The 24,309-nt window shown below is 40.4% G+C and overlaps 1 protein-coding gene across 4 annotated transcripts in view; it reads right to left on the bottom strand.

Moving 5' to 3' along the window:
• MRPS31 (mitochondrial ribosomal protein S31) overlaps positions 1-23,515 on the bottom strand; it is a 29,326-nt gene extending 5,811 nt beyond the window's left edge. Inside the window, exons 1-6 of one of the 4 annotated variants that reach the window (XM_019936683.3) lie at positions 23,247-23,515; positions 19,399-19,683; positions 13,860-14,015; positions 12,944-13,084; positions 10,099-10,178; positions 6,810-6,953 (exon numbers count right to left, since the gene is read on the bottom strand). In XM_019936683.3, coding sequence (XP_019792242.1) covers positions 6,810-6,953; positions 10,099-10,178; positions 12,944-13,084; positions 13,860-14,015; positions 19,399-19,683; positions 23,247-23,371 — 931 coding nt within the window. In that variant the 5' untranslated portion in view covers positions 23,372-23,515. Of the gene's footprint in view, positions 1-6,809; positions 6,954-10,098; positions 10,179-12,943; positions 13,085-13,859; positions 14,019-19,398; positions 19,684-23,246 lie in introns of all 4 variants that reach the window. The other 3 variants (XM_019936682.3, XM_019936685.3, XM_019936684.3) reach the window with 3 other exon arrangements.
• Positions 23,516-24,309: the final 794 nt, after the last annotated feature.

Consider the following 24,309-nt stretch of genomic DNA (forward strand, 5'->3'; position numbering starts at 1 on the left):
TAAAATTTTATTTGGACAGTTAAAGATCTATTCATCATTTTTCTTTTTTTTTCTTTTTTGCAGTGCGCAGGCCTCTCACTGTTGTGGCCTCTCCCATTGCGGAGCACAGGCTCCGGATGCGCAGGCTCAGCAGCCATGGCTCACGGGCCTAGCCGCTCCGCGGCATGTGGGATCTTCCCAGACCGGGGCATGAACCCGTGTCCCTTGCATCGGCAGGCGGACTCTCAACCACTGCGCCACCAGGGAAGCCCTATTCATCATTTTTATAAAAACTAAAACACACAAGAAATAAATTAAGGCATTAGACGGCCAAATGGCCACATACTACTCCTATGCTTGTATACATGCCCCTTTGCACTGTGCCTTTGCCATTCTTCCCATAAAGAGGTAGATACAGCCTGTTTCTCCAACCCTTAAATTTGAGGTTGGCCAGGTGACCTGCTTTGGTCAACGGGACATTACCAAACACAATGCAGACAAAGACCTGAAAAGCGCTTGCACATCAGTCCCTGCTCTTCCTTGTGTTAGGAACTCTTCTATAGCCAGGTGAACAGCCCAGGCTAGCCTGTGAGATGATGAGTGACATATAACCCTCCTATCGCCTTCTCTGACAACCAACTAGACACCAACCAGACACTTGAGAGAAGCTACTCTAGAACAACCCACCCCAGCCAACCTGCCAAAACCAACCAGAAAACCCATAAGCTCATGAGCAGTTACAACTTAGCTGTTGTTTTAGTAAGTTTGGGGTGGTTTGTTATGTAGCAAAAACTGATTGACACGATCGGCTGAGGTATTCCTAAAACTTCTTCACATTCAGAATCCAACTCTTCTGAACTGGCTTTTCAACTCGGAGTTGTCAGCAGCCGTGCTTTCCAACGTCTATTGAGAACATTTGCGATGCAGCGTTTCTTAAGAGTGTTCCACTATGGCCTCTCTGACGCCCCTAATGCAAATCTGGATGCGTATCCACAACAGGCAATGACAACTGCTCCTTCACTGATGCCTGACTAGCATAACCAGGTGCATCACGATCTCAGAGATATTTAAAATGGTGAAAGACAAAAGTAGTCATAGTCAATGAAATACAGGGAAAAAGCTGTGCAGGAATTTTTTAAATGGAAGTTTTCTCTATCCTATAACCCCCGAAAGTTTCTACTCACATTTTCCCAGGCTAGTCACTTCCAAGACTAATCACTTCTAAGGTGTATATCCTTCTAGTCCTTTCCCTAAATGCATACGTATTTTTTAAAAATAAGACAAATTATTGTTTAAAAAAATCTTTCTCTGAATCCCATTCAGAATTCTCTATGGTTCTCAATAGTTTATACCACCAAGCAAGCATGTTGTTACTCCTTCACTTTTTTTCCTTTTGTTTTTAAGGCGTATGCACCTGGGGATAGGAATGGGAGAAGTGCAATCCAGAGAGGTAAAAAATGAAAAATAAAAGCCTCGCTTTGCTAAAGGTCTCTTCCATATTGTCAAACACTGCTAACAGTTTCCTGTGACAATTATTCTTTAAAAAAAAAACAACAACCCAATATGGCTAATGTGAAAAACAAGGCAGGTTTACATGTTCAATATATTTGAAAGAGTATGTTAGGGCTAAGACATAAGGTCTGTAGCACTGGAGACTTAATAAATCAAGGTGATAAGTGCTCTCAAAAATCCAAGGGTGACTTCTGGATTGAGATGTTGTTGTTGTTGTTAGTTATTAATATCCTTAGATGTACTTAAAATATAAGACTCAAGACAGAAAATTTTGCAAATCATTTTTAAAAATAGCTGTGTTAACACAAGTTCAATAATCAATTTATTAAATCATTAACAGATTGACTATCTCTGACATAAAGTTATAATGAGTTAATGGGTATAGCAATTATGACTATGCTATATTAGGTGGAAAAGCATCTAAGGGCATAGGTGATCTTATTTCTTATTACTCTTCCCCTAGATGAGAGATCAACCATCTTTTTAACTCAGAATGTTCCAGCAGGGCGTAATGAACAGATCCTTCCTGAATAAGTCAATGAGTGAATGAAAGCCAAGTGGTACTGGCAAGTATAAAACAAAGGAAAAAACGAGAAAGAGATAAAGAGGGGATACTATATACAAAAATAAGTTCCAGATAGATTAAACAGGAAAAGGCTAACAGATCTGACTAGGTCCAAATTAAAATCACTGTTGGTTGAAGACGTTCTGAACAGTTAAAAGATAAGCAACAAGGACTTCTAGTTAAAATGTAGCAGATTGAACCCATGCTTTAAAAATCTCTGCTCCCCTGTAATATCTACTACATGGCAATAAAAGGAATAAAAAGACAAAGAGAACAGAAGAAGAAACAATAACAGACAGGAGGTATCAGCAAAATGTTAGAGGAAGGACAGTGGACAGATAAGTAGTAACTGACTCAGCTGAGTCGAAGATGCTAAAACCAAATTAAGAAGCAGACTTCAAAGGCTTCGGGAATTAGTGGCAGCATATACCACTGAAATTAGGAATGGGGATGAGGGACAAAAAACCAGAGGATTAATTAAAACTGGTTTAGGGAATACTTAGATCTCCCACCTTCTACCTATATCTCTAGATGACTACACCATCCATTTCCCAAAGAAGATGGGAAGTTTACTTTTTGGAGAAACTAAAACAGAAAGAGGAATGAGTCACTAAATTGATAAGAAGGGGAATTAAGTGAAAATCTGTGTGCTGAATGGTGAGACATTCCATGCCGCCCCCGCCCCCATCCTACCAGCTGGAGGAGCAGCTGGCTATCTTTTTAGAAGAGAATGTGCCAATATTTATTGCAATATAAAACACGCCTATTGTTTGACCCTTCTAGGAACTGAAGTACTCAGACATATACAGAAGGATATGTATAAAAAGATTCACTACAGCTCCATCCATCAACAGGAAAGTGGTAAAATAAATTACAGTGCATTCATACAATGGCATACTATAGAATATGTAAAATAGTTCCATTTTATGGTCCCATATAGACCAAAACAACAGATAAATGTGAAACTACCATTTAAAGTGGACTGTGAGGACACTTATCAAACTATTGACAATGGTCGTTTCAGAAAAAGGGAAGAGAACTGAGAGGTAAAGGTATATTCTCTATTCTTCCATATTATTTAACTTTTTTGCAAGTAAACTTTAATATATTTATTTCTGTAATTTAAAATATTTTTTAATAAACAAAAGAAACATAATATAGTAAGGAGAAAATAAGAGAGTGTGGGAAATTAAATACAACAAGGAAATCCCAAATGGTGTACAATCAACTCAGGTTAAATCTGTGTCTAATTCTCCTTTAAATATTACTGAATGCAATTAAATATTACTGAATACAGCTAAAAATATGGTACAGCAAATAAACGGTAAAATCCAGCTAACAGCAATGACTGATTTTTTTTTTTTTTTTTTTTTTTTTTTTTTTTTTGCGGTACGCGGGCCTCTCACTGTTGTGGCCTCTCCCGTTGCGGAGCACAGGCTCCACACGCGCAGGCTCAGTGGCCACGGCTCACGCAGCATGTGGGATCTTCCCGGACTGGGGCACGAACCCGTGTCCCCTGCATCGGCAGGCGGACTCTCAACCACTGTGCCACCAGGGAAGCCCTGACCAATTATTTTTGACAAGAGTGTATTATAGCACTGAAGCAAATTCAGTCACTTTCACTTTGACTTGCTTCCACTTCTATTTTGTCAAAACTATTATTTCTTTTCCTGTTTGTATTCTGAGGCTCTTGTTCAAAGGCCACCATCTCAAACAACCAACAGATTGTTTCAGACAACACATACTTAATCATCTTTATATTTGCCCTAATTTTCTCCACACTATACCCTCCCACATGACAACAGAGCCCTCTTTAGAGTTCTATGGTAATTCTGAACTTTTCTCACTATTCTTGCTAGCTCATATTACAGCACACAGTCCAGATACCCTAGCAAAGGATGGCACATTACAAGTTTAAACCAACTGAAGGATAAAAACAAAAGTGTGACTGACATCCATGACTGAGCTTTTTTGCCCACTGAAGCCTCTAAACTGAGAATTACTCCTGGAGGGTATTTCAAAACACCCGTAATTCGGTGGCATGTACATGGCTAATGGATATTCAAGAGCAGGACCCTGTTAACTGGGTAGTGGTAAAAATGGGATTAAATTTAGATAAAGCCAAAGCTAAAACAGAAGTGATCTTATTATCAATCCAATATACAACAAAGACTACAAAATCTAACTGGGAATAATTCCATCTAACAGCTTTTATAAATCTCTAAGCTCGCAAAGCACATAGAAGGGACAAACCAGGTTTTAAAAACTGACAAAAAGCTACTTCAAACTGGGAAAACAATTTTTACATTTTAAGTGGCAGAACAAACAAGTGCAATTTTTTATATAACAGAAAAACACAACACTGGGAAGTAAATTTTAAACACAAGACATGCATTTTATCATTTTTGGTATTATGTTCCCAAACTGACATGGTGAGTCCCTAAATACACAACAGAACATCTTTTCCCAAAAACATCAAAGTAAATCTTCATGAAGCTAATTATTAGGAGAGAGAGCATGATGTCTTACTACTCTTAAAATTTAAGTATAAGAAATATAGAAGAATGTTACGGAACGGCTGAGGCTCCAGGTTCTAAGGCCGGTCCTCTTAAAGTATTCAGAAGACCCTAAGTGTGTACTGAGGGGAGTGATCAAGGTGAGAACGTTTCCACAGTTCCCTTCCTGTTCTTCGTTCAGATAACAATTGCCTTCAGGAGCAATGAGATACCTCCCTTTCCGACCCCAAAGCATCAATAATATGTACAGTGTATATGGACACTTGTCACATTTATCTCCCCAACCTGACCAGAAAACATGTTTTTTTCCTTTTTCAGAAATTACACTTTCTCAGAAACGAGGTCAAATCTAAGATAAATTCCTTTGGAGTTTGGACACTCAAGATTCTGATGAACTTAAATGTTTTTCTGCTGATGACAATGTACTGCCAATTCATGCTTTTCTATTATCCTATTTGGTGGTTCCTAGAAAATACACAGTATCCTCATGAATATTTTAAGATTTAAAGATGTTATAGTATAGAAGAGAAAATAGTTATAATAGCAAATCTCCTCACAATATCGTTGTTGTAGAAACAGGGATGAGGATGGTAACAATGCTTTACCTGTATAATCAGTTGTTTCTCAGAAGAATCCCATAAAATAATCCTATTGTTATTCCCATCACTTTATAAGATGGAGGAAGTGAGGCTTGGAGAGATGAAGACTCACTCAGGAACTTGGTCTCTAACCACCACACTCACTGTCTCTCCTAAGTAAAGTCACATATTCTACCTCAATACTGGGTTTTAGAACCATATCTTGAACCATGAGGACCTGGAACACCCAACTTTCATCAAATATGGAACAAAGTCTTCCCTTAATATCATAGATTGTATTTTGTTAGTTTTTTTTGCTACTTTTAAAATTCTATCATCATACAGGAGCGGAAAAGAACTAACATTTATTCCTATGTATTATATGCCAAGAACTGTGCTGAGCAGCTCAATATCTTATTTAATTCTTACATTCTTCCAGTGAGGTACCTTTAATTTTACACATGAGAAAACTAAGGCTCAGGAGGTTAAATAATTTCCTCAAAGGCAAATGGCTAATAACTGACATAGCTGGAATCTGAACTCAGGCCTACACAAATAAAAGTCCTTGGTTTTTGGTTTTTTTTTTTACCTTATCCTGATACCTTCTAGAATGTAGAAGCCATAATACTTTTAAAAATATTTAAAGTATACTTTAAAAAATACACATTATTTAACAGATGAAATGCAAATTTCTATATTACTGAATACATCATACAAATATATAAAAGATTAAGAATTTGCTAAAGGATTTGTAAGTCCCTAAAGTTTTCCTATACAAAAGATTACTTTATGAAAATATAAGACTATTTAAGCTACCACTCCACTTATTAATCCAAACAAATGAAAGGTTCTCAAAAATGAAAATATTACAGTGCAGCATACTACTACAAAGGTTAAAATACAGACTACATTTTCCTAAGAATTCCTGAGGTGTTTGCTATTTCTATTTAATCTTACCATAAAAGTAAATGAATCCCTTCTAACTGAAAATACATCAATAAAAATTCAATGAAATGTTTAGCTGATGACATCACGGGCGCCATAAAAAATAAACAGCATAGCAATACTGTTTTCCTTTTGATTGAGGAAGATGTAACACCTCTAGAAAAATCTCCAGGAAAGTAGATAATGTTTTATTACTGGCTCAAAGCATCTAGGTATGCAGCCAAAGAATTTCAAAGCCTCCTAACCTATTTGTTTTGAGTGGCTTTGAATACAAGAAACTTGTGTCTCATTAATGCAACCGTTTTAAATAAAAGATACCAGCGTAAAACTTGAAGGTTGTAATGTTCCCCAAAACTGAAGGATGATCTCATACCCAGTATTTAATGTATTAGAAGATTTACCAGGTAATCTCCTGCTTTTAGCAAGTAGAAAACTGTCATCATTTGCAGTTCTCAACACTTCTATGTCACAGAAATTCATGATGCATTTCTGCCATATAATTTTACTTCTTTATTTTCCTTATCCAACAACTAGAATTCAGTGAAATCGTAGCATTCTTTTTAAAAAAAACACTGTCAGATTTCTTTTAGGACATCACAAAGATGTTTACACAAAGTTTTGAAATTCAGGTAAATATCCAAAACCTACAACTGAACATCTGCCAGATTTAATCTCAATCATTGAGTTTTATAAACCTATGGCATTAAGACTTACCTGCTTCATTGTTAATTGGGAACTCCCACAATTTCCCCTCTTTTGTCAATTGGATCATCTCTTCAAAACCATTCTGAAAGGGTTGTTCATTGACTGCCGCTAACTGCTTAGCAAATTCTACATCCCAAAGAGAAGGTACTGCCTCTGTAGAATAAAAACATCCGAATTACACACAATTCCATATAAATATCTTTCTTTTTAAAAATGTTATCATCAGGGCTTCTCTGGTGGCACAGTAGTTAAGAATCCGCCTGCCAATGCAGGGGACACGGGTTTGATCCCTGGTCCGGGAAGATCCCACAGGCCACGGAGCAACTAAGCCCATGTGCCACAACTACTGAGCCTGCCCGCCACAATGCTACTGAAGCCCACATGCCTAGAGCCTATGCTCCACACCAAGGGAAGCCACCACAATGAGAAGCCTGCACACCACAACGAAGAGTAGCCCCCACTCGCCACAACTAGAGAAAGCCCATGCGCAGCAATGGAGACCCAACACAGCCAAAAATAAATAAATAAAATAAATTTATATTTAAAAAATGTTATCAGCTCTGAATTGATAATATATTTTCAGATCTAGAAGCTCATAATTAAACAGTATATAGGGACTTCCCTGGTGGCGCAGTGGTTAAGAATCCACCTGCCAATGAAGAGGGACATGGGTTCGATCCCTGGTCTGGGAAGACTCCACATGCCTCGGAGCAACTAAGCCCGTGCACCACAACTACTGAGCTTGCGCTCTAGATCCTATGAGTCACAACTACTGAGCCCACACGCTGCAACTACTGAAGCCCACGTGCCTAGAGCCTGTGCTCTGCAACAAGAGAGGCCACCGCAATGAGAAGCCTGTGCACCACAACGAAGAGCAGCCCCTGCTCACTGCAACTAGAGAAAGCCCGCGTGCAGCAACAAAGACCCAATGCACCCCCAAAAAAACCACAAAAAACAAAACCAACAAAATAAAAACCAGTATATAATGAAAGGTCACTCTTTGATAGCTAAAATTGAAACAAAAATAATATATAAAGACTGCAACCACAATAATTGCAAGCCTTACTTTTTGTTTTTACTACAATGCTAGGTAATTAACCGCTAGTCTCACTGCCCCCTCTATTGGAAAGGAAAAAAGAAATGTCTATTCTGTTCACAGATCTTTTTATGACTGAATATTTTTTATACAACATGTGATTTAGATCTTTAAAGTCCAGTCTGTTTATCTTTATTTTTAGTCTGTTAAGTCACAAATGTACTACTAATAAAGACCAAATAAGTTAAATTAACATAATTACAATGACAATGATAATACTATTAATGCGTACTGGGCACTTATTCTGTGCTAAATGCTTTTTATACATTAGTTCATTTAATCCTCACAACCAACTCTATGAGTAAGGTAATAAAGTGTTAGCTTTTTACCACCATCATATCACATGTTTCAATCATTTATTTGTTTTGAAAATTTAAGACATCTTTAAAGAATGAGTCACATTCCCACCAAACATCACTGGTGGAAATGTAATGGTACGGCTGCTCTGTATTGAATAAAAGAGTGTGGCAGTTTCTTAAGAAGTTAAGAATATACTTATCGGGACTTGCCTGGTGGCACAGTGGTTAAGAATCCACCTACCAATGAAGGGGACACGGGTTCGAGCCCTGGTCCGGGAAGATCCCACATGCCGCGGAGCAACTAAGCCCGTGCGCCATAACTACTGAGCCTGCGCTCTAGAGTCCACGAGCCACAACTGCTGAGGCCACATGCCACAACTACTGAAGCACGCACACCTAGAACCCGTGCTCCGCAACAAGAGAAGCCACTGCAGTGAGAAGCCTGTGCACCACAATGAAGAGTAGCCACCGCTTGCTGCAACTAGAGAAACCCGCGCACAGAAACAAAGACCCAAAGCAGCCATAAATAAATAAATTTACTTTTTAAAAAAGCAAGCTGGCTCCTTCAAGAACCCATCACCTCTTCTGGCTGTTCATTAGGTGAACCTTAGCAGCTGCCCTGACAAAAAATTCCCATTTTGGGTCAAGCTTAAGAGTTGCCACTTCAGGAATTCCCTGGTTGTCCAGTGGTTAAGATTCACGGCAGTGGCCAGGGTTCAATCCCTGGTCCGGGAACTAAGATCCCCACAAGCTGGGCAGTGTGGCCCAAAAATAAAGAGTTGCCACTTCAACAGGGGAGAGGTGATCCATTCTCCACGCCTGTGCATTTTGCATTTCCTTTTCATCAATCATAGAAGACAGAATGCAGTTGTCACAGTACAAGAAGGGGGGGTTGTTCTCTTAGCTTCATCTTCAGCTTAAATGAACAGTGATTGAATTGATGCCTTTCCTCCATGGATATTTATTTTATAGCTCAATTTGTTTAAAAAAGGATTTAAGATAACGGATTCCTATTATTTGTAAGCCACTTGGCTAGGGGCTATTGGGTATACAAAAATCAATGAGACCCAGCCCCTAATATCAAGGAGTTTATTGAATAGTGGGAAAATCAGATGTTTTTATAAGTAACTGAAAGATTAAATGAGCCACTGGAAGATGGCCTAGAAACTTAAATATCAAAAATAAAATTATTTCTACCAAGGTCCAAAAAGTTAACTGATAATCCTTAGAAATGAAAGTCACTTATAAGCTAAGACCATTTGTATGGAGTTTCTTCATTTATTTTAAGTTATCAGTAAAACAAATTTAATGTCAAGCAAGAGGACACTTATTTCTCTTTTAATTAGGCTTAAAATGGTGACTGTGAAGGATTTGACTTCTTGCCGAAAGAAGAAAGGGGGAAGAACAGAGAACAAACACTAACTGTGTGTTAAGAAAAAAACACTACAAGTCTGCTAAATATATTCCCTGAATGCTCTCCTTCCCATCTCCTAAATAATCTCTAAATCACTTCAATAAATTAGCACCTATAAGTGCCATCTCCTCTTCTAGATAGTAAGCTGCCTTAGGGCAGACACCACAATTTATCTTTACATAATAGTACAAAGATGTGTTGCAAATAGTAGGTGATCATTAACGTTCTAACCCAAATTAGCAGCCAATCTATAGCTCTGGATTCATGTGGCTGATGGTACTTACCTCCCATTGCCTCACGGGCTGCAGCATTTCAAGGGAGAAATCTGACCAACACTAACATGTCAACAACTACGTTAATAAGAAAGATCCAGGTCAAGGACAGGATGGAATATTAAAATACCTGATGATTATGCAATCAAAACATGAAGGACATTTTCCAAAGATGGAATGTTTACACCTGAGAAATAGTGTTATTTTCTTAACAAACCTGTTTCAGGTGCCTCTTCAGTAACTGCCTTAAGCTCAAAAATATTAAGCCTCTTCCCCTTGAATATATTTTTCCTAAAACTGAAAAAGAAAAAAATTATTTTAATGAATATTTTATACACAGTCAACAAAAAATTGTTTATGAGAAGAAAATTTTATATGAAATATTCAACGTAAAAATTAAAAATAATTCTGCTGCCCCACACCAGACATTTTAACTAAATTGCCACGTCTTTAGGACTGATAACTAAAAACAGGAACAAGTTCACCTGAATTTCTGCATCATAATACAACAAAGAAGTTACAACAATTTAACTACCAAAATACCTAATTGAAAAGATCAGCTTAATTTGCCACAATCTTTATTTGATCCATTTCATATTAAGGTTTTAGAAAACCTGACATTGTGGAAAGCTACTAAAATATGCTAAGTTAGAAGTTGTTGAAGTCAACATTTGTCTTAGTTTAAGGGTAAAAAACACTGCCTGCTTAATTATAAATTATAATTATAAAAGATTGCACAGGGGCTTCCCTGATGGCGCAGTGGTTGAGAGTCCGCCTGCCGATGCAGGGAACACGGGTTCGTGCCCCAGTCTGGGAAGATCCCACATGCCGCGGAGCGGCTGGGCCCGTGAGCCATGGCCGCTGAGCCTGCGCGTCCAGAGCCTGTGCTCCACAACGGGAGAGGCCACAACAGTGAGAGGCCATGGGAAGCTCTGGCAGGTGGATTCTTAACCACTGTGCCACCAGGGAAGCCCCACAGTTATTTTATAATAGAAAGCTGTCTGTATTTACATAAAGTTTCTGTTCTTTCTCTCCTTCAAGCCTATAAAGTGACAGTTGGGGAGGGGAACCAAATATTTAGCATGGTCTGACAAACACTAACTGAACTTCATAGCAGGAGGTGCTTACAGAATGTCTTCTGTGTGTTGTGTATTCCATGGGTTTTGTTCTATGTATAATCTCAGGAACCTGAGTTAGCTCCTTCTGGGTGTTAGATTATTAATTTGTACAGGAAGATTGGAAAAGATGGTCAGCAGTTAACAAAGGAAGTTCAGGGGTTATAGTGACTTCGGAAGATTATTTGAATTACTAATTTAAAGTGATATTTATATCTATGACATTGAATAAAGCAGAATGTGTACTTGGAGTTTAACTTATTAAATATTGCCCTGGGACTTCCCTGGTGGTGCAGTGGTTAAGAATCCGCCTGCCAATGCAGGGGACACGGGTTCCATCCCTGGTCTGGGAAGGCCGCACATGCTGTGGAGCAGCTAAGCCCGTGCGCCACAACTACTGAGCCTGTGCTCTAGAGCCCACAAGCCACAACTACTGAGCCCGCGTGCCACAACTACTGAAGCCTGTGTGCCTAGAGCCTGTGCTCTGCAATGAGAAGCCACCACAATGAGAAGCCCGCGCTCCACAACGAAGTTAGCCCCCCGCTTGCCACAACTAGAGAAAGCCCATGTGCAGCAATGAAGACCCAACGCAGCCAAAAATAAATAAATGAGATAGAAAAGGCATTAAATTTGTTAAAAAAACAAACCAAGAAATATTGTCCCAAAATATTTAACTTTAGTCTTCTTTAAATCAGTCTTCTTTGAAATGATGCCATGCAACTACATCAGAATGTTATATTATAGATTGATTTTTTTTTTTTCGGTACGCAGGCCTCTCACCGTTGTGGCCTCTCCCGTTGTGGAGCACAGGCTCCGGACGCGCAGGCTCAGCAGCCACGGCTCACAGGCCCAGCCGCTCCGCGGCATGTGGGATCTTCCCGGACCGGGGCACGAACCCGTGTCCCCTGCATCGGTAGGCGTACTTTCAACCACTGTGCCACCAGGGAAGCCCTAGATTAATTTTTAATGATTCAAGCTGTCATCAAAAATTAGAAGGTGGTGAGGAAGAAGCTGAAAAAGTAGGCAGGGGGTTTATATGCATATAATGACTGCATTAAAAAGCGGCCTAGGACTTCCCTGGTGGCACGGTGGTTAAGAATCCGCCTCCAATGCAGGGGACATGGGTTTGCGCCCTGGTCAGGGAAGATCCCACATGCCGTGGAGCAACTAAGCCCGTGCGCCACAACTACTGAGCCCGTACTCTAGAGCCCGCGGGCCACAACTACTGAGCCCCTGTGCCACAACTACTGAAGCCCGCATACCTAGAGCCTGTGCTCTGCTACGAGAAGCCGTTGCAATGAGAAGCCCGTGCACCGCAACGAAGACTTGCCCCTGCTCACCACAACTAGAGAAAGCCCGTGTGCAGCAACAAAGACCCAACGCAGCCAAAAATAAATAAAATAAATAAATGTATAAAAACACAACCAAAAAACTATGTAACGCATGGCTTAGCATCTTTAAGAACTGCAAATTACCAAATTCAGATTGCCACAAATAATCTACTACTTTAAGGTATTATAATGGATCTTCTTTCTTTTTCTGATGGTGGGTTATTTCTCTAAGGTATGAAGAAAGATGATTATATATAGAGATAGAGAGAGTACATGAATCTACACTGTTAGGCACACATCAGAATGAACAATAGTGTTTCTCGCAAAACATTCATTTGTTCAGAATTCAGTCAGCTCCACTTACTCTAAATCAGGAGACCTTTATTCACCGTGGGTAAATGTGAGGCAGGGCCCATTCTGATTTACGATATAGAAAAATGTAGGGCTGCTAAACCCAGTACATCTTTCCCTCTCTAGGAAATGGGACGTGGAGAGTAAGGAGACAGATATAAATGCAGCCGTGACGCTCAGACACCCAACAGCAACAATATGCACAGCAACAAAGTAAATCTACAGTTCAACAAACAAAACCAAACTGACTGCAGAGCCTGAATACCTTCTTCTCAGATCAGCAGGCTTCGCTTGGCCAACAAAATCATCAGTCCCTTCATCAAACTGAATCTGATGCACTGGTCTTGTGCTAACTCTCGCTGTGGCAGATCTGGCAACTTTCATATCTGATATGATGTCAGTGAAACTGAAATAAGAAAAAGGTCAAGTGTGTTAGAAATTGTAGCTACAGAAGAGTAATAAACTTTCTTTTTTTTTTTTGAGTAATAAACTTTCTTAAACATGAGATTCATATCACTTAATTCTTACTTCACTTCTATGCACTAATACTGAACAAAAAGTCATGTTTAAATAAAAAATTATATGTTGCCTATTAATACCACAGACCACTAAGATTGATGTGGCTTTCTCTCTTTTAAAGATGTTCTTCAGAAATGTTCATTTAAAACATAATTAAAAGTATCCCTCATGAAAAACTGTCAAACATTCAGACAAGTAGATATCAAGATCTGTATACCTAGCACCTAGATTAAAAACCTGTATTAAAGTTGAGATTTAGCCATATTTATTTATTGCCTTGCATTTGTTCAAAGACAAATAAAATGCATGATCATATTGTGCATAAAACCAGCATATTATTTAACTAAAAGAAAAACTTCTCAGAGAAATTGTCTTATTCTATTATTTATTTCTTTATTTTAAATAACATTACTGAATTTACCACTTCTTTTTCAGGGACAAGAAATTATGTAACTTCTCAAAAGAAGTTTAATCATTCAATTGGTCTTTTAAAACTGAAATCTTACTTAACACACGAGTTTTAAAAGAAATCAAACTGCTAATACTTATGAGGCATATTTTATATATAAATGAATATATTATGTAATGTAGCTCATCACTCACATGAAGCCAGCCTATTTTGACATATCAGCATCACTGACACAGCTATTGGATTCACCAACCTAATTTTAGGTCTCTCTCCATCCTTCTGTGCCCTCGAGGCTTCCTCGTGCTGCTGGAGCTGCTTCAGCAGATCTGACTTGGTCATCTGCTTGTCAAAAGGGAGAGAGTCTGCAACCGCGGAGGCAGCCGCCACCAACTCCGGGCTCAGGGACTCACTTCTGAGAGAGAATATGGAAGACAAATGAGAGAAAAGAGGCATTACTTCAGTGGAAAGTAAAATGATTTCTTGGGAGAAAACTTTTTGTCCTTCAAAAAGTATCATTCAATTCAATTTCTGACAAAATCAAGAATTCTTAACACAGCATTGTAAATCAACTATACTTCACTAAAATTTTTTTTTAAAAAAGAATTCTTAAACACTAGGTGTCGGTTTTATAAAAATGTTACAATATTGAAAGTTAAAGTTAATGGATCCTTAATGAAGCACAATACTAACTCAGAGCAACAGATTAAGGTGGAGGAATGAGGGATCAGCCTCGAAAGTGATAAATTAGTGGATTTTTAAGTTAGATGCCATTTTATTTCAAAAACAATACAGGCTGCAAGCAAATATAAAAGTGGTTAAACCTGTTTATACAAGCTTTAATGGTAATATCCTCAAATTGGAAACAACCCAAAGGTCTATCATCAGAACAGATAAACAGTGATATATCCACACAATGGAACAGTACTCCGCTCACTCCACAACATGTATGAAACTGAATGAAAGAAGCTGGATTAGAAAAAGTATATATGGTATGATTCCTCTTATATCGAGTTCTAGAAGAGGCCAAATTAAGGTGAAAAAAAATCAGAACAGTGGCTGCCTCAGGACAGAAGGTTACTGATGGGGAAGGTGAAGATGGGAAATGCTCTGCATCTTGGAAAGTATGTGGGTTACATTGGCACATCAATTTGCCAAACTCCTACAGCTAAGATTTGTACACTTTAACGTATGTAAATTTTACCTGGAAAAAAAAAAAAACATAAAATCACCACGTGGGAGATGGAAAGTGGGTGAAGGTATAGATGACAAGAATGGCAAGATTTGATAATTATCAAAACATCATACGATTTTGTTTATGTTTTAAACTTTCCATAAGCTAAAAAAAAAAAAGCTGTTCTGCAGTAAATTAGGGTAAGTTAGGAGAAAAATATGCCGGATATAAAAAGTTATTTACATTTTTTACATCACTGAAAATTGCCACCTCAATGAGTGGGATCTGAATTACTGTTTTACTGCACCTGGCTTTCTACCTTAGGAAATGATGTCTAACTTGCAAATCAAAGTTCCCACATCCCTGAAGCTGGGCCTCAAAGAGACTGTCAGAGACTGGAAACGCTCAAGGACGCTGAGAGTGAGGGCTGTAGGAAAATCAATGTTACTGGAAGCTGGAGGAAAGGGGACCTAATGAATAGGTAGCTGAAATCAGAGCAGGTAGTTGCTTGGTTAAGAGAATGTTACTTAAAGGAGGAGCTAGAAACTATGGTTATCACTGCACCCACCAGGGGTCTTGTAAGGTTTCACAATACATGCAGACTCACAAGACTACCACTGACGTGCCTAGCCCGGACTACTCAGAAAGGTAAAGGGCAGAACCACAGCAGGCTGGCAGGGCAGCCTCAGGTGTCCCTCTTGGGGAGCCCCTGCAGCACTCGCGGGCGACACGTCACACAGCCATCCGGGAGTTAGGATAGGAGACCCATATCGCGCAGGTGCAGGAGCTTAGCGCCCCAAAGGAACCAGTATCTCTTGTAACAAGGCCACAGGCGGAGTATCTGTGGTCCCTACAAAGGACACGCAGTTACAAGAGTAACTGTGCTCAAGGAAGCCCTAAGTACACTGAACCATACGGTACCCATAGTTCGCCCAATCCAGATGCAATCAGTTATTCAGGGGGTCAATTTTATCATGATAATGTTGCCTTCAATACAGCTGACAACTACAGTAATCAGGTTAACGGCTGTGGCGGATACTTTCCTAAAACAGAGACAGCAGTGTTTCGGGTCCCACAAGCTCTTCCAAAACCTTGCTACAAGCCCATCTAGAGAGGCAATTTCCCCTCCCCCTGAAACCAGGGGAGACTTCGTGACTGCCTCAATGAACAGACTGAGAAAAATGATGCCCTGTGACTTGTGAGGCTAGGCCACATAATGTGACACGACTTTTGTTGGGATGTCTCTTGAGACGTGTGTCCGTGGACCCCAGCTCTCTGGTTGTGAAGAAGCCCAGGCCACTTGGAGAGGCCCTGGGTAAGTGTTCTGGCCAAGAGCCCCAAATATGGTCTCAGCCAATAGGCAGCATCAAGCGCTGGAATGTACTGTACGTGGGCAAAGCTTTCAGAGAATTCCAGATGCCAGCTTTGAAGATGCCTTGCTGACGCTGAGTGGAGCAGACACAACTATGTGCAGCTCTTTGCCCAAACCGCAGAGAGATGCTGCCCCCAAGCCTTGGGATGGTTTGTTATGCAGCGATAGATAACTGGAACAGATTTTGGAGCCTGGAGCTTGGGCGCTGCTGTTATAAAACAAAAACAAAAAAACCTAAAATGTATGGGAGAGTTTTGGGTACTGGCAGAGGGGGGAAACCGGAGAGATCCTGAGGCAAGTGTTAGAGAAAGCTTCGGGCCTCAAACAGACTGTTAGAGCCTGGCGGCCGCGTGAGCACTATAGGAAAATCAACGTTACTGGAAGCTGGAGGAAAGGGGGCCTTTGTTTAGGACATTATTGCTTGAAGTAATATGGCAAATGAGAGAGATGCTCAATGAATTGGACGACCGAGCAAGGAGCCTTCCAGACAGAATACTGAAGGTGCCTCCTGCCTTCTCAGTGGCCAATGGTAAAATGTGAGAGGAGAGAGAAGAAAGAACTGTCCCACATAAAGGAGCCAAGACCTGCTGGGATCAAAAGAAAACATTTCTCATTCTTAGCCCCTCCAGATAGCAAATGATGCCAAAATTTAGAAATGGCTTCTGTACAGAGATCAAATCCAGGGCAGCATTAGGAAAACGGTCTAAAGATAAAGCCATGGGCATGACTGTAAAACCCTCTGTTAAGATCCTAGAAAGATTTAAGATGGTGCCTTAGAGTGCCCGTCAGACAACAAGAATTCTAGGAAACTTAAAGGTGTGGTCCCAGGGCCTTTCACGGGGAGCTGAGAGGACCCTGGTTCCCAAACTGTGCCCTAAGGCACCCTGGAGTACCATAGGGAAATATCAGCCACGTCTGTCAGTGACTGTGTGAACTACTAACTCAAGGTAGTTCACAGTTTCAACATTAGACTACCGCATTCCTTTCAATGCCACCGTATCTTTGTGAAGATGGTTCTCCAGCAGTTGCTGTGATGAAAAAGCAAGAACCCTTCAAAAATCAATATGGAACAGGAATGAGAGTGGCGGTGTCCAGTCTGACTCCAAGGCTAGGTCATAAAACGATACAAATTCCTAGGGGCTCGTTTTCTCTTGGGACACTCACCCTTGGAACCCAGCCACCATGCAGTGAGGAAGCCCAGGCCACATATAGGTGGCTCTGTAACAGTCCTGGCTAAGGTGTCAGCTAACAGCCAGCATCAACTGTCAGACCTGAGTGAGCAAACCCACAGATGATTCCAGCTCCCAAACTTCCAAGTCTGCCAGCTGAGGCCCCAGACATCACGGAACAGAGGTGAGCCTTCTCTACTGTACTCTATCCAAACTGCTGACCCACAGAATCCGTGAGCATTAAAAAAGGCTGTTTTATGCTGCTGAATTCGGGGGCAATTGTTATGCATCCATGGTAACTATCAACATAGGGGAGGGTGTTCGACATATAATACAAATAAACGAGCTAAAAGCGGGCCATGCGCGGGGCAATGATGACAGTACATCATGAATCAAAGACGATGACGAACCAAATTCTCTGCATCTGGGATTCCTTAAAAAAAAAAAAGCGGACTGGAGGGGGGTGGGAATCATTAAAAGATACATTTTTGAAAACTCAAAATAAATGTATCTCATTCACCAACCTTTTGATATAGGATCAAAGCCTCTTCTTTGAACACAGGACCACTGACAGAAGTTCCAAGGTATCGATACATCTCTTATATGTATACTACACCCATAGTACATCCTCCAATATTGCCAATTTTGGTTTCTTTAAGGTGGAAACATGGAGCAAGAACTTAAAACGCTTACAAAGCAGTCTGAGTGCAGAATTTTCCTGGACTTCTATGCTTGTCTCATTCATACCTAATTGGAAAGCAACTTTTAAAATTACCTCTACTGAGTCTTTGCAAAGCAATCAACTTATTTTAACCACTTCATTAATAGTTAATTAAACTGTATAATTATAATAAAAAGCAAAATGAATCATGAACAGGTCTGGAAGCTGGGAAAAAAACCTTACTCTTCATAAGTAATTATAAAGTGTGTCGGAGTATTACCTAATTACATATGTATATATTTTTTATTTGTTTTATATTGTTTCTAAAAAGGAGGAGGAGAAGGTACTTAACATGGTCATTTCCTGTTTGAATTAGCTTACTCTCTACCACCCAATTATGCTTTCCAGTGGTAGTTTAGATACAATATGATACAATGTAGAAACTAAGCAGTTCTGTTAAAATGCTAAGTCATTCTGGGAATAGAAACCTATACTATCTGTTTATTCTGCTAAGAGAAGTCAGAGATGGGGATCTTAAAGCCACATTTCTTATTACTTGAATTGACTATGTCACTGGTGTAATCATTATATATCACTAAAACAAAATACTGCCATTTAAACTACAACACAATACTAAAATATCACCGATTGCACTTAGAATCAGTAAAATATTATACTCTTTTGACAAGCACAAGTAATTACAATACTTTGAGGAAACCACGTAAGCTGAGAGCCCTGATAATTACTGGTCAAAGGAAGTAATATAAAATAGCTGTAATTAACATGACAAAATTCTATCCTAGGTGGAATTTTTTTTAATGAAATTTCAAATAAAGAAGTCCTTCAGAGACACAAAGCAACCTTCAAATCAGGATGTAAATAATTTGTTAATTAACAGCTTAAAGAAGCAATTAAATGCAGTTAATAACTGATGAAGGGCTTTCCTGGTGGCACAGTGGTTGAGAGTCTGCCTGCTGATGTAGGGGACATGGGTTCGTGCCCCTGGCCGGGAAGATCTCACATGCTGCGGAGCAGCTGGGCCCGTGGGCCATGGCCACTGAGCCTGCGCGTCCGGAGCCTGTGCTCCGCCACGGGACAGGCCACAACAGCGAGAGGCCCGCGTACCGCAAAAAAAAAAAAAAAAAAGTGATGAATATGTAAGAGAATGTGGAATTCTCAGTTAGATCACTACTCTTTCCCTCTCTCTAGACTCCATACAGATATCCATTTATTTAAATATAGAATAACAGTATTTCTCATTTAATTATTAGTCTCTGTGTTTACAAACTAATATTTAGTCTTCATTAACTCTGTATCTCCAATGTTCTCTAATTAAAAAAAATTTTTTTCTAAAAGAAAAAGACTGGAGTTTCAAAAATTACTTTCAAAGAAAAACATTCAAATTGCAATTCAATTTACCTCTTTTGGGGGGCATCTTCTGGAGCACTCTGAAGTCTGACAGTTGAAGCCTCCAAACTTTTAAGTTGTCTTCTGTTGGGTGGCTTTGTTGTTTGTACATTTACTGAGCTTAATTCAACTTTCATTCCCTTAAGAATATTTACCAAGTCTTTTTTCGTATTCTCCTTTACACTGTGTTGGCTCTCTGTCTCCTTGGAAATCTCACGGGCTGGAACAGGCTGCTCATCTTTCTTGCTATAGATCACACTGTTAGTGCCAAAATATCTTTGGATATTATTTTTTGTCCTGAAAAGATTAAAGAAAACAGAAAAACACTGCAAAATAATACAGGACTCAAAACGCTGCTTCTACGTGTTTAAAATTTTTTCAATTAAACCCTTCCCTTTTGCTTATTACTGTTATCAGCAACTGTAAGGACAGCAATTTAACATTTACTGAACATATACTATGTGCCTAGTCTTGTGCAGCATTTTATATACATTTTCTCATACCCACATCAACTCCAAAAGGTAGGTATTATCCCCATTTTGCAGATAAGGGAACTGGAAACCAGAGGAGTAACTTAGCCAAGGTCATGTAGCTCAGAGCTCACTAAGGCCTAAGACCCGCTGGTGAGCACAAATGAGTTACAGGTGTGCTGAGATACTGACCACCTGGTCCTTGAAGTGGCTGGGCAAGGAGCAGGGCCGCTGGTGCACCTGTCTGTTGCTGCCTCCCATTTATCTCAAGGTCTGGTACAAATATCATTGTCTATGTTCCATGACATTAAAAAAGTTGCGAAACACTGACATGGTTAATAAATTTCAACGTATTATTCTCAAACCCCAAACTGACAGACCGCCAAGTCCTTGCTCTTAACATGATGTAAGACCTCTATAAAACGTCACAATTAAACAATATGAAAATAAAGAAATTTCTATCAGTAAAAAAAAGGTTACTTTCTTCAAACAAATTCCTGGGTGTGATTCTAATCTATTCAACTTTCTCATTGAGCTCCATGCCATTTAACTGATCACTATCTGTAAACTAAGCTAAACTGGAACAGGAAAAAAGAACATTCAGTGGCTAGAGTTGTCATTCTGCTTTCTTCTTTAGATTTATTTGTGAAAAAGAACAACACAAACAATCACATCTATTTCAAACTCATGCAAAAAAAGACTTCCCAATTCTAAGGAACCCAAATATCTAACTTTATTTTGTGGCATTAAGAACCTTTTGAGAGTTAATGTTGAAGAACTTTAAAAACTAATGAATGTGTTAGTTTCAGTAAGAGGGTATAAAGTACAAAAAGTCATTTATTAAATATAATGAATATCTACTCTGTGCTGGGCACTATACTAGGCATTGATGATGCCTTAGTAAATAAAAATTTCATGGTGCCTATTTCATGAAACTAACAGGCTAGAGCACTGTTTCTCAAACTTTAATACGCATAATAACTACCTAAAGGACTTGCTGAAACACAGATTCTTTGGTTCCACCAAGGAATTCTGATTCAGTAGCTTTGGGGAGGAACTCAGAGTCTGCATTTCTAACAAGTTCCCAAGTAATGCTGATGCTGCCCATCAGAGGCCCACATCTGAGTAGCTATGTTACACATGCCATTTAATCCTTACACTCTTACAGAACAGGTTTTATTATTCCCATATTACAGAAGAAACTGCTGCTCAAAAAGGTTAAATTAGTGGTTCTTAACCTTCAGAGGTTATATGAATCACCTGGGGAGCTTATTTAAAACATGGATTCCTGAGATTGTCAGTTGGTAAGTTTGGAATCAGGCCCAAAGATCTGAATTTAATCAAGACCTCAGGTGATTCTGGTGCAACTGATCTCAAGAACCTGCATCAGACTCTGGGTTAAATAGTATCTCAAGTTCTCGAAGCTAGTAAGTGGTAGTGCCAGATGAGGGAGGCTTTAATGAAAAGAGAAATGGCTATTTCCAAAAACGCTGAAACAAACTATTTGATCTGCTCATAAAAATGTCAGAGGCTAACACATCAGACACTTAAAAATCAGAATGAAAACCAACTGCTTAACCAATATCCTTATAATCAGTACACAGGGGACTTCCCTGGTGGCACAGTGGTTAAGAATCCACCTGCCAATGCAGGGGACACGGGTTCGAGCCCTGGTCCGGGAAGATCCCACATGCCGCAGAGCAACTACGCTCATGCACCACAACTACTGAACCTGCGCTCTAAAGCCTGTGTGCCACAACTACTGAGCCCGTGAGCCAAAACTACTGAGCCCAAGAGCCACAACTACTGAAGCCCGTGCACCACAACAAGAGAAGCCCCGGCAAAGAGAAGTCTGTGCACCGCAACGAAGAGTAGCCCCCGCTCGCCGCAACCAGAGAAAGCCTGCGTGTAGCAACAAAACCATAAATAACACAGCCATAAATAAATAAATAAATTTATTAAAAACAAATCAGTACATGGACACATTATAATATTCAATATATGGTACCACTGAATTTAGGAAAATGCTCTATTATTTTACATGTGAAAGTTAAATTAATACTAAAGGTATTATAACAGGAAGGTGGCAATCAGGAGAAAGAATCTCACATATAACCCGTACTTCAATGTTTCCTTCCAAGACTGCTCTAGTGCTACAGAAAGTAACCTATATTTATACCAGGAAAATCATGTATAAGGAAGTAACTCCATAACACTAAAGTAATAAAACTCTAGCCCTAACCTCCCACCTGGGCTTGTTTCCACTAACAGCATCTCATCAGCACTTCAAATGCAGCACATCCAAGACCACATTCAAGAGCTTGCCTCTCCGACTGACTTTCCATTTTTCACTCTTCTGTACTGAAGGGGCCTCTTACCATAAATAGCTATTTTTGTATTCTAAAAATTATGACATATTTTAAAACCTGCCTCAAAGCTGGTCCTCATTCTTCTGTTAACATTAATGGTACCCGAATCCTGCCAAGCAGCCAGCTGAAATCTTTGCTCGGACTGCCCTACCCTTACCTCATCATATATCACATCCCAGCAATTTCACCTGTGAATTCTTTTCCATCCAGCTACTTCTTCCCATCCCCACGGCTCCTAACCTGCTTCAGGGCTATACTTAACCAAAAGGGCCCCCAACTGATCTGCATGGAATATATATGCCGGAGAATTAAGTTTTCATAATCATGAGAGTTCTCAGAGAATAAATACCAACACCAAGTATGCTGCAAATCTTCTTCTTGCCTGGCTAACTCCAACCCTTGGGCCCCCTTTAGATTTTATCAGGCTTCTTTTCCCGAAGGGATACTCTGAACCTCTCCTGCAATGGTCAGGCGTCTCGATTTGCTCACCCAGCAATTACCAGTTCAATGAATTCTGTGGCACTCTGCGCTACCTACACTATCTCAGCGATTACTCCACTATACTTGAATTGCCTACGTGGTGGAACTCTAAGCTCGGCGACGGCAGGACTGTGTTACTCGGGGCTTAACCCCAGGGCTGGCACACGGTAAGCGTTTTCAATAATGAAGGTAAAAATGAAACCATCACAGACTTGGGAGGCAAAAAATTTAAAAAGAATTAAAAAATAAAACAACTTCGCTTTCTGGAACCTGGATAAAATGAGGGGAGAAGTGGCAAGAGAGATGAGGCACGGTATGTAGCAGAAAGAGCACAGGCGGACCAGGCCTGTCACCATGACCTTGGGCAAGTCATTTTATCTTTCTGGGATTTCCCTTTGCTCAGATTTAAAGCGACGGCTTCTAAAATCCCGCGGATCATAACATAGACTCCAGGAAGCCGGAGAAAGAGAACTGAATGTGCAGGAGCGGGGAGAGGGGTTGCCTGAAGACCTGCCGGGCCAACAGCGCTGCAACGCGGTACCTGACAGATCCATGCGGAGAAGCGAGTAGCACGACGGCGGCCGCCGATACCTCTGGGTCTCCGGAGCACAAAGGGAGGCGGGAAAGGGGGCGAAGAGGGAGGAGAGCCGAGACCCTCGGAAACATCGCGGAGAAACAAACAGAATTGGGCACACAGGGGCGACGACGCGTCCTCCGACAAACACGCCCCCCCGCTCCCGCTTCCGTTCCCCAACCCGACGCGATCCTCTCGTTCGTGCGCCGGCTGACAACAGGGGCTGCTAACTGTGTTCCGGGTTCGTCCGCGGCCGAGCCCGCTGTCTCCAGGCGACTCCTCCCCCGCTCGGCGATTCTGGCCCCATCCCAGAGGTGGAGTCAACTGAGGTCAGCAAGGGGGTGGCGCTGGGGGCGCGGCCCTGACCCGAGAACTGAGAGTGGAGGGAGCGATCGACTGTGCAAAATCCTGCTGATGGGGCCAGTAAGATGAGGCGCAGAACAGACCCCGCTGTGCGGCGTTGGGGGAGAGGATCCACAGCGTTCATCATATTCTCGAAATGATCTATGGCCACCAAGGAGGTTAAAAAACAAAATTAACATGGGACATGCTGTCCGATAAATTAGTATTTCTTTTCAGTCTGTTTTTGACGGAGAATCAAAACATGAGAAATATGTTTCATTGACCTAAAATGGCCTTAGAAATTAAAAAAAAAAAATGCAAGAGAAAGACCTGGCTTTCTCCTGTCCCGTATGAAGGCAGTGAACAGTGGCCCAGAAGAGATGAGGGATTCTCAGATCTGGAAGGGCATGAGCGTACACACCCGGGTGAAAAATGCCGGCTAGTAGGTCACATGCCAATCTCTAGCTTAGAATTCCATACTGTCGGCTGAATATTGGCATCAACATTTTCCCTGACGCTTCAAAAAAGAAGCAAGATTGGTGGAGAATTTTTTAAAATAAATTTATTTATTTTATTTATTTATTTTTGGCTGCGTTGGGTCTTCATTGCTGCGTGTCGGGCGTTGCCGTGCTGGGGCTTCTCATTGAGGTGGCTTCACTTGTTGCGGAGCACGGGCTTCAGTAACTGT

Source organism: Tursiops truncatus, chromosome 18 (genome assembly GCF_011762595.2).
Source record: "Tursiops truncatus isolate mTurTru1 chromosome 18, mTurTru1.mat.Y, whole genome shotgun sequence".
Lineage (NCBI taxonomy): Eukaryota > Metazoa > Chordata > Mammalia > Artiodactyla > Delphinidae > Tursiops > Tursiops truncatus.